At 67.8% G+C, this 14,135-nt stretch overlaps 1 protein-coding gene across 6 annotated transcripts; it reads right to left on the bottom strand.

Annotated features, from left to right (window-relative positions):
• Positions 1–1,594: 1,594 nt before the first annotated feature.
• PBXIP1 (PBX homeobox interacting protein 1) lies at positions 1,595–12,934 on the bottom strand. 6 transcript variants are annotated; one of them, XM_037883378.2, is made up of 12 exons: positions 12,781–12,934; positions 9,806–9,899; positions 9,215–9,332; positions 8,508–8,584; positions 8,078–8,251; positions 7,297–7,465; positions 5,980–6,186; positions 5,877–5,900; positions 5,605–5,666; positions 5,118–5,243; positions 3,522–4,654; positions 1,595–2,481 (listed from the first exon to the last, which is right to left on the bottom strand). In XM_037883378.2, exons 2-12 carry the CDS (start codon positions 9,863–9,865, stop codon positions 2,376–2,378), a joined length of 2,256 nt encoding a protein of 751 aa, XP_037739306.1. In that variant the 5' UTR covers positions 9,866–9,899; positions 12,781–12,934; the 3' UTR covers positions 1,595–2,375. The 6 variants fall into 6 exon arrangements, with proteins under 6 accessions (XP_037739306.1, XP_037739307.1, XP_043391066.1 ...); XM_037883379.2 differs by having other exon boundaries at positions 9,227–9,332; XM_043535131.1 differs by lacking the exon at positions 5,877–5,900.
• Positions 12,935–14,135: the final 1,201 nt, after the last annotated feature.

The raw sequence follows: 14,135 nt of genomic DNA, 5'->3' as shown, positions 1-14,135 counted from the left end.
CGAGTCTGCTGGGGGAGGAGCCTCCATAGCTCCTCCCCCTGAGTATGAAGGGGAACTGGGGGCTTGGCCTCGCCTCGTGTTACGTCCGATCCCCCAGCCAGTCCCACCCCCGCCCGGGCAGCAAACTCCATTGGAAACAGACCCCTCCCCCCAGCACAGCGCCCCCTACGGAGCCCCCTGACCCTGCAGCATAGCGCCCCCTGCAGAGCCCCCTCCCCCCAGCACAGCGCCCCCTACGGAGCCCCCTGACCCTGCAGCACAGCGCCCCCTGCAGAGCCCCCTCCCCCCAGCACAGCGCCCCCTACGGAGCCCCCTGACCCCGCGGCACAGCGCCCCCTACGGAGCCCCCCTCCCCCCAGCACAGCGCCCCCTACGGAGCCCCCCACTCCTGCAGCACAGCGCCCCCTGCGGAGCCCCCTCCCCTCAGCACCCCCTCCTGAGCCCCCTCCCCCAGCACAGCGCCCCCTCTTGAGCTCCCCTCCCCCGCAGCACAGCACCCCCTACGGAGCCTCCTGACCCTGCAGCATAGCACCCCCTACGGAGCCCCCCTCCCCGCACACAGTGCCCCCTCCTGAGCCCCCCCCCCCCCCCCCGGAAGCTTCCTGCACCACCACCCAGGGCTAGAAACTTACTTTTTCTTTACAGGGGAAGGCTGAAGCCGGGGGTCTGTCACTGCAGTGCAGCCAGATACTAAGGGCCCCTGCCAGGGCTGGGCCACGGTGCTCTGGTCCCCTTGTGCCGGGGGCTCCGGGGGGCTGCAGCTCCCTGCCCATCTCAGTCCCAGCATGGCCTAACTCCAGCTCCGATGGCCCTGCCGCGGCAGCAGAGCCATGGGGCAGCTTTTGTCAAGGTGAGATCTGGCCCTCCAGCCCTTTAAAACCAGCCACAGCTGTGGGGTGTCCAGCTGCAGCCCAGGGCAACCACAGCGACCCCCATAGCTCCAGCCAGGTGCCGAAAGCAGCCGCCCAGTGCAGCCCGGAGAGCAGGGCCAGGCGCCAGGGCCACGGGATGGGAGCTGATCGAGGGCAGCAGAAACGAGGCTTCCCCACACTAAGAGCCACGGGTGGTGAGAAGCCTCAACCCTGGGGCGTGTCCAGGGAACCCCCACCCCATGGAGCTGGGAGGAGCCAGCTGTCCCTGCACCCCAGAGGAGACCAGGGCTGGGGAGCCAGAGCGAAGGGCCCGGCTTACTGGGAGGGGGAGAGCTCTGGCCTGGGGGGCCAGGCTGGACGCAGGAATCCCTGGGTGGGTTCTCTGGCCTGGGCTATGCGGGGTGGGGTGGAAGACAACAATGGGCTCTGCTGGGCTGACGTGGGGCAGGCTGGCCTGGGGCCCACGGGAGCGGAGGGCCTGGGAGTGGTGAAGGAGGCGTCTCACCGGGCACTGCCTGACGCATGACTCTGGCTCTGGCATCATTTGCTGGGCTCCACCCCCAGTTCCCCAAGGAAACGGGCCCCACGGCAGAGCTGCCCAGGGAACCGTGTGGGCGGGTGGGCGGGCAGGGTGCTGCCGACCCTTGGAAGCTGCCCCCCGGCCCCAGTGCCCCACGGTGCACGCAGCCCCGCCCCACTCAACAGCAGCCAGCCTCAGGAGCTTCAAATAAACAGCGAGTTTATTTGTTTCTAGCAAAGTGCAACATCACACGCGGGGCAGTTAGTGCCAAGGGCGCCTGGCTGGGGAGCAGAGAGGGAGCCCCACGTGGCCCTCCAGAGGGCGGCGGGGGGGGGGGGGGAGATCTGGCATGACTCGGTGCAGGGATGGCAGTGGAGTGGGCACGAAGCCAGGCCGCAGCAGGGGGACACCGTTACCAACCCGCGGTTGGGTGCACATGGGAGCTCGGTCCCCATAAACCCAAACCTGGCCCCATGCCAGGGAAATCAGGGGCCCCTTGGCACCTGAAAGGGACAGAGCAGGTGGCAGGGTGCCGTGGGGAGCCCTTTGGCACAGCACCAGGGGAAGGTGCAGGCTGTGGGAAAGCATTCAGGGCCCCTGCTGTCCCGAGAAAACCCCCTAATGCCCCCATCCTTTTGTCACGGCTCAGCCCCCCCGGCTCAGCCACGGGAAGGGGCCTCTCTGCCTGACGGCAGGCACAGGGCATCGGCTGCATTGGCATCTCACTGGGGTGTGCTGTTTGCAGAGCTGGCGCGCTGGGCAGGGGCTGACGGCTCTGATCAAACTCTGGCCGTACGGATTTGGAGGGGGCACGCCCCTGCTCTGGCATCACCTTCCCCCAAGGCTCGCCCCCTCCCAGCCCCCCCTAGCCTGGGACATGGCGCAGCAGAACAAACATCGCGTCCCTCCCGGGCTCTGGCTGCTGCCCCTACACACTACAGGGCTGGCTGGGGCCCGGCTGGGCTGGCGCCGCCTTCCCGGCTCTAGCCTTTGTCCGGCGGGCTGTTCTCCTTCCCGCGGGGGCCGTGCCCGTGGCGCTCCTTGCTCTGCTGCTTCGCCCGCCGCCGCGCTCTCTCCTTCCTGGCGAAGCTGCAAGTCCAAACGCACGGGGCGGGTTAGCGGGGAGGGGCTTGTGGGGAGCAGAAAGGGCAATGCCCCCCGGCCTCCCTCCTCCCCCCCCCCCACACACACCGGGGAGCCCGGCTCCCCTCCCCTCCTCTGCTGCCCCTGCTGCCTCGGCTGACAGTGCCACGTGCCCACCCGCCGTAGGGCCCGGGTGGGGAGCGGAAAGGGGGCAGGCTCACCCATCCCCGCCGTAGTGTCCCGGGGGGGGAAGGGGGCAGGCTCAGCCGTCCCCGCCGTAGGGCCCGGGGGGGGAAGGGGGCAGGCTCAGCCGTCCCCGCCGTAGGGCCCGGGGGGGGGGGGGGGGGGAAGGGGGCAGGCTCAGCCGTCCCCGCCGTAGGGCCCGGGGGGGGGGGGGGGGGGAAGGGGGCAGGCTCAGCCGTCCCCGCCGTAGGGCCCGGGGGGGGGGGGGGGGGAAGGGGGCAGGCTCACCCGTCCCCGCCGTAGGGCCCGGGGGGGAAGGGGGCAGCGGGAAGGGGGCAGGCTCACCCGTCCTTGCCGTAGGGCCCGGGGGGGAAGGGGGCAGCGGGAAGGGGGCAGGCTCACCCGTCCCTGCCGTAGGGCCCGGGGGGGAAGGGGGCAGCGGGAAGGGGGCAGGCTCAGCCGTCCCCGCCGTAGGGCCCGGGGGGGGGGGGGGGGGGAAGGGGGCAGGCTCAGCCGTCCCCGCCGTAGGGCCCGGGGGGGGGGGGGGGGGGGGGGGGGGGAAGGGGGCAGGCTCAGCCGTCCCCGCCGTAGGGCCCGGGGGGGGGGGGGGGGGGGGGGGGAAGGGGCAGGCTCACCCGTCCCCGCCGTAGGGCCCGGGGGGGAAGGGGGCAGCGGGAAGGGGGCAGGCTCACCCGTCCTTGCCGTAGGGCCCGGGGGGGAAGGGGGCAGCGGGAAGGGGGCAGGCTCACCCGTCCCCGCCGTAGGGCCCGGGGGGGAAGGGGGCAGCGGGAAGGGGGCAGGCTCACCCGTCCCCGCCGTAGAGCCCGGGGGGGAAGGGGGCAGCGGGAAGGGGGCAGGCTCACCCGTCCCCGCCGTAGTGCCGCAGCACATACTCCTCGAAGTCATCGGCCGCCTCCTCGTCGCCCTGCTCCTGCTCCGCCAGCTCCTCCAGCAGCTCCTCCACGTCCTCCACGAAGTGGCGGAAGCGCAGGTGGTCGTGGGCGAAGGTGCCGTCGCTGGCGAAGGCGCCATCCAGCCGGGCTGCCAGCCCCGCGTAGTGCTGCCCCCAGCCCAGCCCGGCCATGTAGCCCTGCAGCAGCTGCAGGAACTGCCCCTTCTGCACCGGTGCCAGCTCGGCCCCAAACAGCTCCAGCCCCTCCTGGCGGGCGCAGTCGGCCACGCCGGTGCAGCCCTGGGGCGCCCGGTACCGCTGCAGCCGGGGCGGCTCCCAGAAGACGTTGTGCTCGTGGGGCCCCTGGAGCGCCCCCTTCCCACCGCCCGCCCGACGCTGCCCGTTCTGGTCCTTGGCCGGCTTGGTGTCCCGCAGCCCCTGGCGCCTGTGGGGCTCGGGCTGCTCCTGGCGCTTCGGGGGCTTGGCACCATCCTGCTCCCTCCTCTCCCTGCCCCCCGGGTCCCCGTGCCGGCGCCTCCGCTCCTCTCTGGTCTCCTGCCTCTTGTGCCACCCACCCTCCTTCTTGTCAGCTTTGGGTGGCTCCAGCCAGGGGGGGCGGGATGGCTCCGTGGCCCCTCTGCCTTCCCCGCCGCGCCCCCCGCTGTCGGTCTGTTCCCAGCTCTCCGCCCGCTGCAGCTCCTGTGCCAGCCGCTGCTCCACGCCGGCCAGCTGCACCAGCAGCTGCTCCGTCCCGCCCGAGCCCTGGGCTCGCTGCAGGGCCTCCTCCAGCTCCCGCCGCACAGAGCCCAGCAGCCCACGCTGCCTGGCCAGCTCCTGGGGCAGCAGCTGCTCCTCGTGGGGTCGCTCTGCAGCCAGCCCCTCGCTCGGCCGCGGGGTCTCGGCCGCGCCCTCCCGCTCCAGGCCCTGCAGCTGCTCCCGCAGCTCCCGCAGCTCGGCCTGGGCGGAGCGGTGAGCCTCGGCCGCCTGCTGCAGCGCCTGGTGGAGCCGTGCGTTCTCCCCGGCCAGGCTCTGCTGCTGGGAGCCGACCGACGCCTTCTCCCCCTCGCTCTTCTGCAGCAGGGCCTGGAGCTCGTCCTTCTGCGCCTGCGGACACCGGGGGGGTCAGGACAGACGGGTCCAAGCCTGGAGGAGGCAAACCGCCCCTCGGCTGACCCACAGCACTGCCCAGTAACCCACCCCCCGGTGCCCCCTGCCCATATCTGCTCTGCCTATTCGTTAGGCTCCTCCCACCCAGATACAGCAAATGGCTCGAGCTCTGTCCACACGTGCCCCCAGCACAGGCTGGAATTGCCGCGGGAGCTCAGCCGGGGGCCATCCCAGCGCACAGAGCGGGCGAGCCGGTCACAGACACGGCAAGAGGTGACGCGTCCACAGGGCGATACACAGAGCTGGCTCCCGGACACCACACGGACCTGCTGCGGCTCACCCCGAGGCAGCTGAGTGCCCTGGCCCCGCTAGGAGCTGGCTCTGCCCTTGGCCGAGAGCTACAGCACAGACAGGATATGATGCAGCCAGTGCCCCCCGTGGGCTCCCCCCAAGCACCCACCTGCAGCTCCGCCTGCATGAGCCGGATGTCCTGGTTCTCCTTGGCCAGCTTGTCCAGAAGCAGGCTCATGGAGTGCAGGCTCTGGGGGTCCCCAGCCGTGTCCAGCGGGGGCTGCTGCAGCCAGTCCTGCGAGTGAGGGTAAAAGCTCGACTCTGTGACTGTACCAGGCACGTGAGAGCTAGGACGCCAGGGTTCCCCTCCCAGCTCTGCCCCAGTCTACCCTGCCTCCCTCTGTGCCTCAGTTTCCCCAGCAGGATGGGGCCAGCGGGCGGCAGACCTCACTGCAGCGCTGGCTACCCCAGGGGCGGGAAGGATCTCACGGCGGTATCGCGCAGGCCTGTGTGCCCGGGAAACAAAGGCAAGGAGGCCTGGGGCTGCATTTCCAGGGCCCCTGCTCCCCCCAAAGCCAATGCCGGGGACACCTCCCTTGTTCAGCAGTGGGGTGCCAAGCTAGTCTCAGGCCTGCAGACCTCCCCTCGCCACATACCTTCACGCCAGCAGCCAGCGGCTGCTGCTCCCCATCTGGGATGTCCCCGGGATCCATGGGGCCTGGCAGGAAGGAAGGAGAGGAGAGGAGATTTGAACAGCCGGCTGGTCTGTGTCCCAGCAGCTCCGCACAGGGGGTCGGAGGGTGTCAATGACACTGCCCCCCCTCACCCCGTAAGCGGGGAGTCTGGGGGTCGGAGACAGGTGGAGGCCCGGCGAGCAGGGCTGGAGCAGCGCGGCTGGTCAGTGAGGGGGAGGCCCCCCAGTACTTACCATCCCCAGGGTCGTAGATGGCACCTGGGGAGAGAAGTAGATGGTGAAGGAGACACCGGCGTCAGCCCCATCTGCCCCCCAGCAGCCGCAGGGCCTCACTCACCGGAGAAGGCCAGGAGCCCGATGCCCAGTAGCGCCAGCACGCCCAGAAGGCATGAATTCACACTGAGCCCGCTCTCCCCGTCACTGGCTGCCTCGGCCCCACGGCGCTCGGCAGGGCCCCACGGGGCCTGGCGTGAGTCCTGCGGCTGCTGCCGGCGCAGACCCTCGGCATCATCCTCGCCGCTGCTCCCCTCCTCCTGCGGCTCCCCTGCGGAGAGTGAGAGGAGCCCACCGAGAGCGCCTCAGGGAGCCAGACCCCGCCCCCAGACACTCGGCCCCACCCCCACTGAGCCAGGCCCCACCCCCAGACACTCAGCTCCGCCCCCACTGAGCCAGGCCCCGCCCCCAGACACTCAGCCCCACCCTCACTGAGCCAGGCCCCGCCCCCAGACACAGCCCCACCCCCACCGAGCCAGGCCCCGCCCCCAGACACTCGGCCCCACCCCCACTGAGCCAGGCCCCACCCCCAGACACTCGGCTCCGCCCCCACTGAGCCAGGCCCCGCCCCCAGACACTCAGCCCCACCCTCACTGAGCCAGGCCCTGCCCCCAGACACTCAGCCCCGCCCCCACTGAGCCAGGCCCTGCCCCCAGACACTCAGCTCCACCCTCACTGAGCCAGGCCCTGCCCCCAGACACTCAGCCCCACCCCCACTGAGCCAGGCCCCGCCCCCAGACACTCGGCCCCACCCCCACTGAGCCAGGCCCCACCCCCAGACACTCGGCTCCGCCCCCACTGAGCCAGGCCCCGCCCCCAGACACTCAGCCCCACCCTCACTGAGCCAGGCCCTGCCCCCAGACACTCAGCCCCGCCCCCACTGAGCCAGGCCCTGCCCCCAGACACTCAGCTCCACCCTCACTGAGCCAGGCCCTGCCCCCAGACACTCAGCCCCACCCCCACTGAGCCAGGCCCCGCCCCCAGACACTCAGCCCCACCCCCACTGAGCCAGGCCCCGCCCCCAGACACTCAGCCCCACCCCCACTGAGCCAGGCCCCACCCCTGCTGAGCCAGGCCCTGCCCCCAGAAACTCAGACCAGTCCCCATTGAGCCAGGCCCTGCCCTCCACCACATTCAGACCAGCCCCCTGCTAAGCAGCCCCCACCACTGAGCCATGGTTCCCTCCCACACTCTCTCTCCCCTGAGACAAGCACCTGCTGAGCTGGGCCCCCCTCAGACAGGCTCAGACAGGCTCCCCACTGAGCTCTCTGCAGAGGGGTGGGGGCTGTGCACCAGTCTCTGGGGGGTGAGTCCTGCACAGCACCCCTGTGGCCCAACCCTGGAGCCTGTCCCTGGAGCCGCCCAGTGACTTGGGACCCACCTGCTCTGCCAGTGGGCGCGGAGCCTGGGGTGTTGGTGTCAGAGCCCAGCTTGGGGCCCTTGGAGCCTGGCCCTTCCTGCGCCTGGATCTCTGGCGCCTCGTCGCCCAGTGCGCCAGGCCTGGGGGAGGCTGCTGGGCTTGGGGTCTCCCGGGGATACTCCTCAGAGTCCTGTGGACAGAGTGACGCTGTCAGGATCCATGCGCCGCCCACCCCCATGTGGTCCCCCTCCCGGGACGCAGGCAGGGCACCCTGATCCCAGCGGGCAGGAGCTCTGCAGAAGAGACCCCGGGTGGGGCTGCGTGCCCTGGCTGGGCTGGCACCTTCCCCCATCACGACAAGGCAGCTTGGGAGCCTAGCTCTAGACTCCGACCCCCGACATCAGGGATTAGTTAATGGTGCATACTGGCCTCGTTACCTAGGCTGCCAAAGCTAACACCCCCCTTGCTGGGGGACAGATCTGAGCATCTAACTACAAAATCCAGCTGCAGGGCTATAATTCCACCGGCGTCTGCCGTCGCCCAATCTTGGTTGGGTGCAGGGATCAGGGGAGCGAGCCTGGATCCCCGCGTGCAGCTGAGGGCCATGTTCCAAGCACTACCAGCTAATGCACCAGAAGCACCAACTGTGACCGACGTCCATCTCCTCGTAACTCTCTCCTGTGGGCAACGTTCCCTCTAATTTTTGACAGGACGTGTGTGCAAAAAATTTCTTCTGTGCAAATTGCTGGGTGGGCGGTGTTTCGCCATGTGCACGGGGTTTAGGAGCCATGCGCACACGCACGCAGCTTAGCGGGAACGGTGCTGCGGGTGCTGGGTCCGTACAGGTCCAGCCAGCAGCGGAGAAGCATGCGGTTTGGCTGGTTGGTCGGTTGTACTGATTGAGCTCTGAGTCGATGTACTTAGCTGAACAAAGAGCCGGTTCAGGGGTGACTTGATCCCCCCTCTGAGGATCTACCTGGGAACAAATATTAAATCAGGGACTCGTCCGTCTAGCAGAGGAAGGTCTAACCGGAGCCGTGGCTGGGAGTTGAAGCTAGACAAATTCAGACTGGAAGTCAGGTGTAAATATTTAACTGTGAGGGGAATTAACCATTGGGTAGTGCTGGGTTCTCCATCACCGAGTGGCTGGTTTTCTAACCGCTCTGCTCTAGGGATCACTTGGGGGTGGGTCTCTGGCATGGGCATCTGTGACCCTCCCTCAGTAAACGTACCTTGAACTCAGCCTCCTCAGGACTGGGGGACGTGTTCAGCTGGGAGCCTTCACTCTTCTTGCCTGGGGAGGCGCTGGCTGGGGAGAGACGGCCTCGTTAGCATCCAGCGGCCCAGAGGGCAGCGAGTGGGGAGGCCAGTGTGTCCCCAGTGCCGGGGGAGGGGGACGGGAGCTAGGGCCCCTCTTGCCCAATGCAGAAGCCCTGCTGGGCACCTGCGGAAGCCCCCCACCCCCTCCGCCCCCAGCCAAAAGGGGCCCAGGGATCCTCTCCCTCAGCCCAAAGTGGAAGAGAGAGCTGAGAACCCAGCCAGGAGGCCAGAGCAACCCATGGGGCCAGGGATGCGCCTGTGTCAGGCAGCGAGTGAGAGGGGGGCAGGACAGGGAGATGGAGAGGAAGAAGGACTGGGCAGGGTGAGAGGGCTGGCGGGGAGCTGGGGGCAGACGGTGAGAGAGCTGGGCAGGGCAGGAGGGCTGGATGGGGGGAAGCCGGAGGCAGACAGTGAGGTGGCTGGGCAGGGCAGTGGGGCGGGAGTTGGAGGCAGACAGCCGGGGGGCTGTGCCGTACAGACGGGCTGGAAGCCGGGGACAGACAGCCCAGGGGGCTGGGTAGGACGGGGGGGGGGGGGGGCTGGGCAGAGGGAAGCCGGGGGCAGACAGCCAGGGGGCTGCACTAGTGGGGCTCATCCCATATCTGCTCCGTTCACGTGCCCGTGTGCGCACCCTCGGTGTGGTGCCCCTTGGGGAGGGTGTGTCCTGCTGGCTCCTCATCTGCTGGTGTCTGGGTGGCTGCGCCCAGCTCTGGGCCCACGGTTTCCACGGGAAAACCCTGGAGACACAGAGGGCTGGTTACCCCAGTCCCTACTCGCCCCCCGGTGCTCCCCAGGCACAGCCCAGCCCTGCCCTGCCAGGGACAGGGGGCAGCAGGGAAGACCCTCGGATGCTGAAATGAGAGTTCCTGGGTTTCAGATCCCCACCCCCACTACCCCCGGGATGTGTTCGGGGCCCACGATTTGGGCCTGGACCCCGTACCGCCACAAACCCAAGGGCAGGCAGCTCGGAGTCCCCCAAGACCCCTGCTCCCCTCGCCAGAAGGGCAGGGATTTAGGGAGTGCTGGTAAAGGGGGTCTCAGCATCTGGGTGTTCAGCAGAGGCCAGGGAAAGCCCCCTACCCCCGAGGAGCTCTGCACCCCAGGCCAGCGGGAGAAGGAGCAAGAACCGAAGAGACCAGCTTGGCCAGGGCAAGTTCTGGGCCCCCCCTTGGTACATCTCCACCCTGGAGCCCAGGGCCTCGTCCTGTACCCCGGAGCCTGCGATCACCCAGCTGTTATCCGAGTCCCGCGAGTCCGAGTTCTCAGCCATTCCTGCTCCGGTCCCAGGACAGCCCGGATCCCACCTGCAGGACAGAGGGGTCAGTGCTGGGGCAGCCAGCAGGGACCTGGCTGCAGCGACCTGGGACTACGGCCAGCGTGTGGGGCCAGGGGAGAGACACTGCCCAGAGCACACGGGACAGGGACTTTACCAGGCTCTGGGTACCCAGCTGAGGCTCTGCCCTGGGTGATTTGACTTGCAAAGGAAAATTTGCAAATGGAAACAAAGAGATCTTCAGGCCCTGTTTCCGTGCAGCTTGGCCTCACAATGGGAGCGGGAACGCCGTGTTCCCACCGCTGTGCGACACAGCTCCAGGCCAGACGGCAGCCAGGAAGAGACCCCACCCCCGCTCTAACCACTGGGCTTTATTTCCCACCCGAGCTGGGAATAGAGCCAGTAAGCTGAGCTGCCAGCCCCACCTGCTCTCACCCATTAGTCCCCTCTTCCTTGCAGGGGTCGTGAGGTCGGGGTGCCTGCACTGGGAGGGGCTCGGAGTGTGCGCCCCCGTGCGGGTTTGGCACCGTTGATAACACAGACCCCTGGTCCCCCAGCCAGGCACAGTGTGGGGAGGGCAGCCTCATTCCCCGGGCAGGTTCTGAGGGCTGGAGATCAGGGGAAGGGGGCAGGGAGGAGCCAGCTGCCGCATTCCCCTGCCCAGCTGCCAAGGAGCCCCGGCACACCCCCGGGGGCGGGGGCATTCCCAGCTGGCACAGGACATGGTGTATGAAGCCCCAGGCCTCAGACGACAGCTGGCAGCCCAGAGAAGGGGAGGGAGTCCAGGTGCCAGGCTCCTCAGACTCGGGCTGGGACTGGAGCACCAGGTGGTTCTAGAGAGAGGGGTCACTCCCCATTGCCCGTCTCTGAGCTCCCTGCCCCTGGGGCTCTTGGGATTTCACCCAGGAGCTTCCTTCCCACCCGGAGCAGACCTCACCCCAACTGCCCCTGCAGTGACGTCACAAAGCAAACTCCATGACATCACAATGTTTCCATGACAGTAAGATGAAGTCACACAGGTTTGGTTCACATAAAAGGAAGAGCTGGGCTGGGAGGGAGCCCTTAATAGACACACCGGTGGCAAGCAGGACAGGGGGCGCAGGGAGCCAGGACTCCTGGGTTCTATTCCTGGCTTTGATGACACAGACTCACTGTGTGACCTTGAGGGAGTCCCTTCCCCGCCATGTGCCTTGGTTTCCCCATTAGTACAATGGGGATAAAGATCCTGCCCCTGTCCTGGGGCAGCTGTGAGGTTTGGGCTCTCCCACTTCAGCACCAGCCCAGGGGAGCGCAGGAGTATCCTGGCTGCAGCCCTGCCCTCTCCAGCACTCGCTCTCCCAGGGCAGGTCACCAAGTTCTCAAGAGAAGCAGGAAGTGCCCCAAGGTGAGGAAAGGGAGGAAACGCTGCAGGCAGGTGAGACCCAGCTGGGCCCTGCAGAATGCGGGTGCAGCCTGAGGGGGCCCACGGCCCAGCCCCTGGGGTGACTCAAGAGGGTCTACAGCAGTGGTTCTCAAGCAGGGGTCTGAGGCCCCTGGGGAGCCGCGAGCAGGTTTTGTGGGGTTCTCCAAGCATGGCCAGCGTTAGACTTGCTGGGGCCCAGGGCAGAGAGCCGAAGCCCCACCGCATGGGGCTGAAGTCCGAGGCCCTGAGCCGCCCCACCCCACAGGGCTGAAGCCGAAGCTGACTGATGTAGCTTCATGGGGGCCCCTGTGGCATGGGGACCCCAGGTAATTGCCCTGCTTGTTACCCCCTAATACTGGCCCTGGCTTTTGTATGCAGAAAACCAGTTACTGTGGCCTAGGGGGGCCGTGGAGTTTTTATAGCATGTTGGGGGGGGCCTCAGAAAGAAAACGGTTAAGAATCCCTGGTCTACAGCATGGCTTCAAGCATGAGCCAAGCTTCCTGGAGAGCTGCCCGGGGCACCCGTCTCCCCACACGGTCCTGTTCCCTGCGCAGCCCCCACCCTGCATTCCCCTCGGCCCAGCCCCTGCCTCCCCTCCCCCTCCCGATCCCCATGCCAATGACACCAGTTGCAACATGGGAAAGCGACACGGGGGAGCTATTTTTAGCTGCTTTTAACGCAGTTGAGCAGGTGGAAGTAGAGACGGTGACGCTCCATCTGCCCCGCGGCTCCATGGGGACAGGGCAGCTGCAGCGCAGCACGACGGGCCCCTGGGCACGGCTGGGCAGGGGGCAGGGGGCAGGGGGCTGCCATTCTGTCCCCTGCTCCGCGGGCGCTGCACAGCAGCCGTCTCTGCTGGCAGCGCCTCACGGGAAGGAAGTGGCAGAAACGAGTTTCTCGGAGCCGGGCGGGTGAGACTCCCTCCCCGGGGACGCCATGGCAGGGGCAGCGGGCGCACTGGGAGAGCGACGTGGGGCGCCGGGCACAGCCCCAGGGGCCAGGCACAGGGCGAAGGGAGCCCACAGCCGCACTCGCGCCAAGGGCACCGTCGGGCACCTTGGCCCGGCGCCCGCTGCAGGGCACTTTCAGGGCGCCCCCTGAGCTGGTGAATCGAGGGGGCCCCTAGCTAAACTCACCCAGTGCAGGGTTCTCGGCCTTACAGGACCCCCGCTCCCAGCCAGCCCCTCCGCCCACTCGGGAACAGGACCCCAGGCTGGGCGCACCGGGCCGGCAGGCGCAGATCCCCCCCGTCACCCCACTGGGCTGCGTGCCAGGGGCCCACCCAGCTCGGGCTCAGCCGCTCGCCCCAGACTATCCTGCACCCGCCGGGGAAGGCGCCCAACCCCCGGGGTCCTCTCCGAGCACCGGCCCGCCCGGCCGCGCCCCTGGCCAGGCCTGAAGGGGGCTGCCTTGGGAACGGGGCGATGGGACCTGCGAGACCCCAACCTCAGCCCCCGGGACGCGGGCTGCAGCCGGGCCAGGGTCTCGGCTCCCCGCGGCCTCACTGACCTGCTCCGGGCTGGCGGGGCGCTGGGCCGGGGGCGGGGGGGGGCCCGGCTCTGGCTCCCGGGAGGGTCCCGGCTCCGGCGCGCGGCTGCAACTTTGTATCAAACTCCGCCAGCTGCTCGCAACGCTCCGGGCGGGCGGGGAGAGCGCACGTGACCCGCGCAGCCAATAGCAGCCACCCCCTGCTCCCAGCTGTCGGGGGGGGACAGCGAGGCGGAGACAGGGACTCTCCCCCCCCCCCCCCGCTCCGCCCCTCGGAGCCCCCGGCGCTCGGGACGGGGCCGGCCCTGGCAGGACCAACCCCCCAGCTGGGGGGCGGCCCCGGGGGGGCGACCCGGCCCCTTCCTCCTGCCCGCCGGCCTCGCCCCCGGGGCGACGCCCAGGAGCGGGCGTGGCGCGGAAAGGCCCTTGTCACCCCTCGGGGCTCGGCTCCCCCCGGCTCCTCCGGCAAAGCCCCCGCGGGGCAAGGGGAGCCGGGAGGCCGACCGGCACCTGCGCCCCCCTGGAGCCACTTGCCCTGCACAGGGCTGCTGGCCTTCCCGCCACTCCAGTTGCTTTGCGTCCACAAAAGGGCCAGCGAAGCCCAGGCCTTGGACTCTTGGCAGCAGGCTAGATGCTACCCGGGGGTGCCGATAACCAGCTCGAGCGCCAGCTATACACCAGGCTGGGGGGCACTGCTGGCACCCTCCTGGGAGAGGCTAACAGCGGGGGCCCCAGTTCAGCAAAACCAACCCAATGCAACAGGGGGCATTAGAAAAGGTTCAGAAAAGGGCAGCTAAAACAATGAGGGGTTTGGAACGGGTCCCCTATGAAGAGAGATTAAAGAGTCTAGGACTTTTCAGCTTGGAAAAGAGGAGACTAAGGGGGGATAGGATAGAGGTCTATAAACTCATGAGTGGTGTGGAGAAAGTGAAGAAGAAAAAGTTATTTACTTGTTCCCATAATAGAAGAACTAGGGGCCACCAAATGAAATTAATGGGTAGCAGGTTTAAAACAAATAAAAGGAAGTTATCCTTCACTCAGCGCACAGTAAACCTGTGGAACTCCTTGCCTGAGGAGGTTGTGAAGGCTAGGACTATAACAGGGTTTAAAAGAGAACTGGATAAATTCATGGAGGTTAAGTCCATTAATGGCTATTAGCCAGGATAGGTAAGGAATGGTGTCCCGAGCCTCTGTTTGTCAGAGGGTGGAGATGGATGGCAGGGGAGAGATCACTTGATCCTTACCTGTTAGGTTCACTCTCTCTGGGGCACCTGGCATTGGCCACTGTCGGCAGACAGGACACTGGGCTGGATGGACCTTTGGTCTGACACAGTAGGGCCGTTCTTACGTGTTTCAGATGGACGGACAGACAAGAG

The sequence above is a fragment of the Chelonia mydas genome, chromosome 24 (genome assembly GCF_015237465.2).
Source record: "Chelonia mydas isolate rCheMyd1 chromosome 24, rCheMyd1.pri.v2, whole genome shotgun sequence".
NCBI lineage: Eukaryota > Metazoa > Chordata > Testudines > Cheloniidae > Chelonia > Chelonia mydas.
The sequence above is the reverse complement of the archived record's forward strand: the minus strand, read 5'-3'. Positions and strand labels throughout refer to the sequence as shown.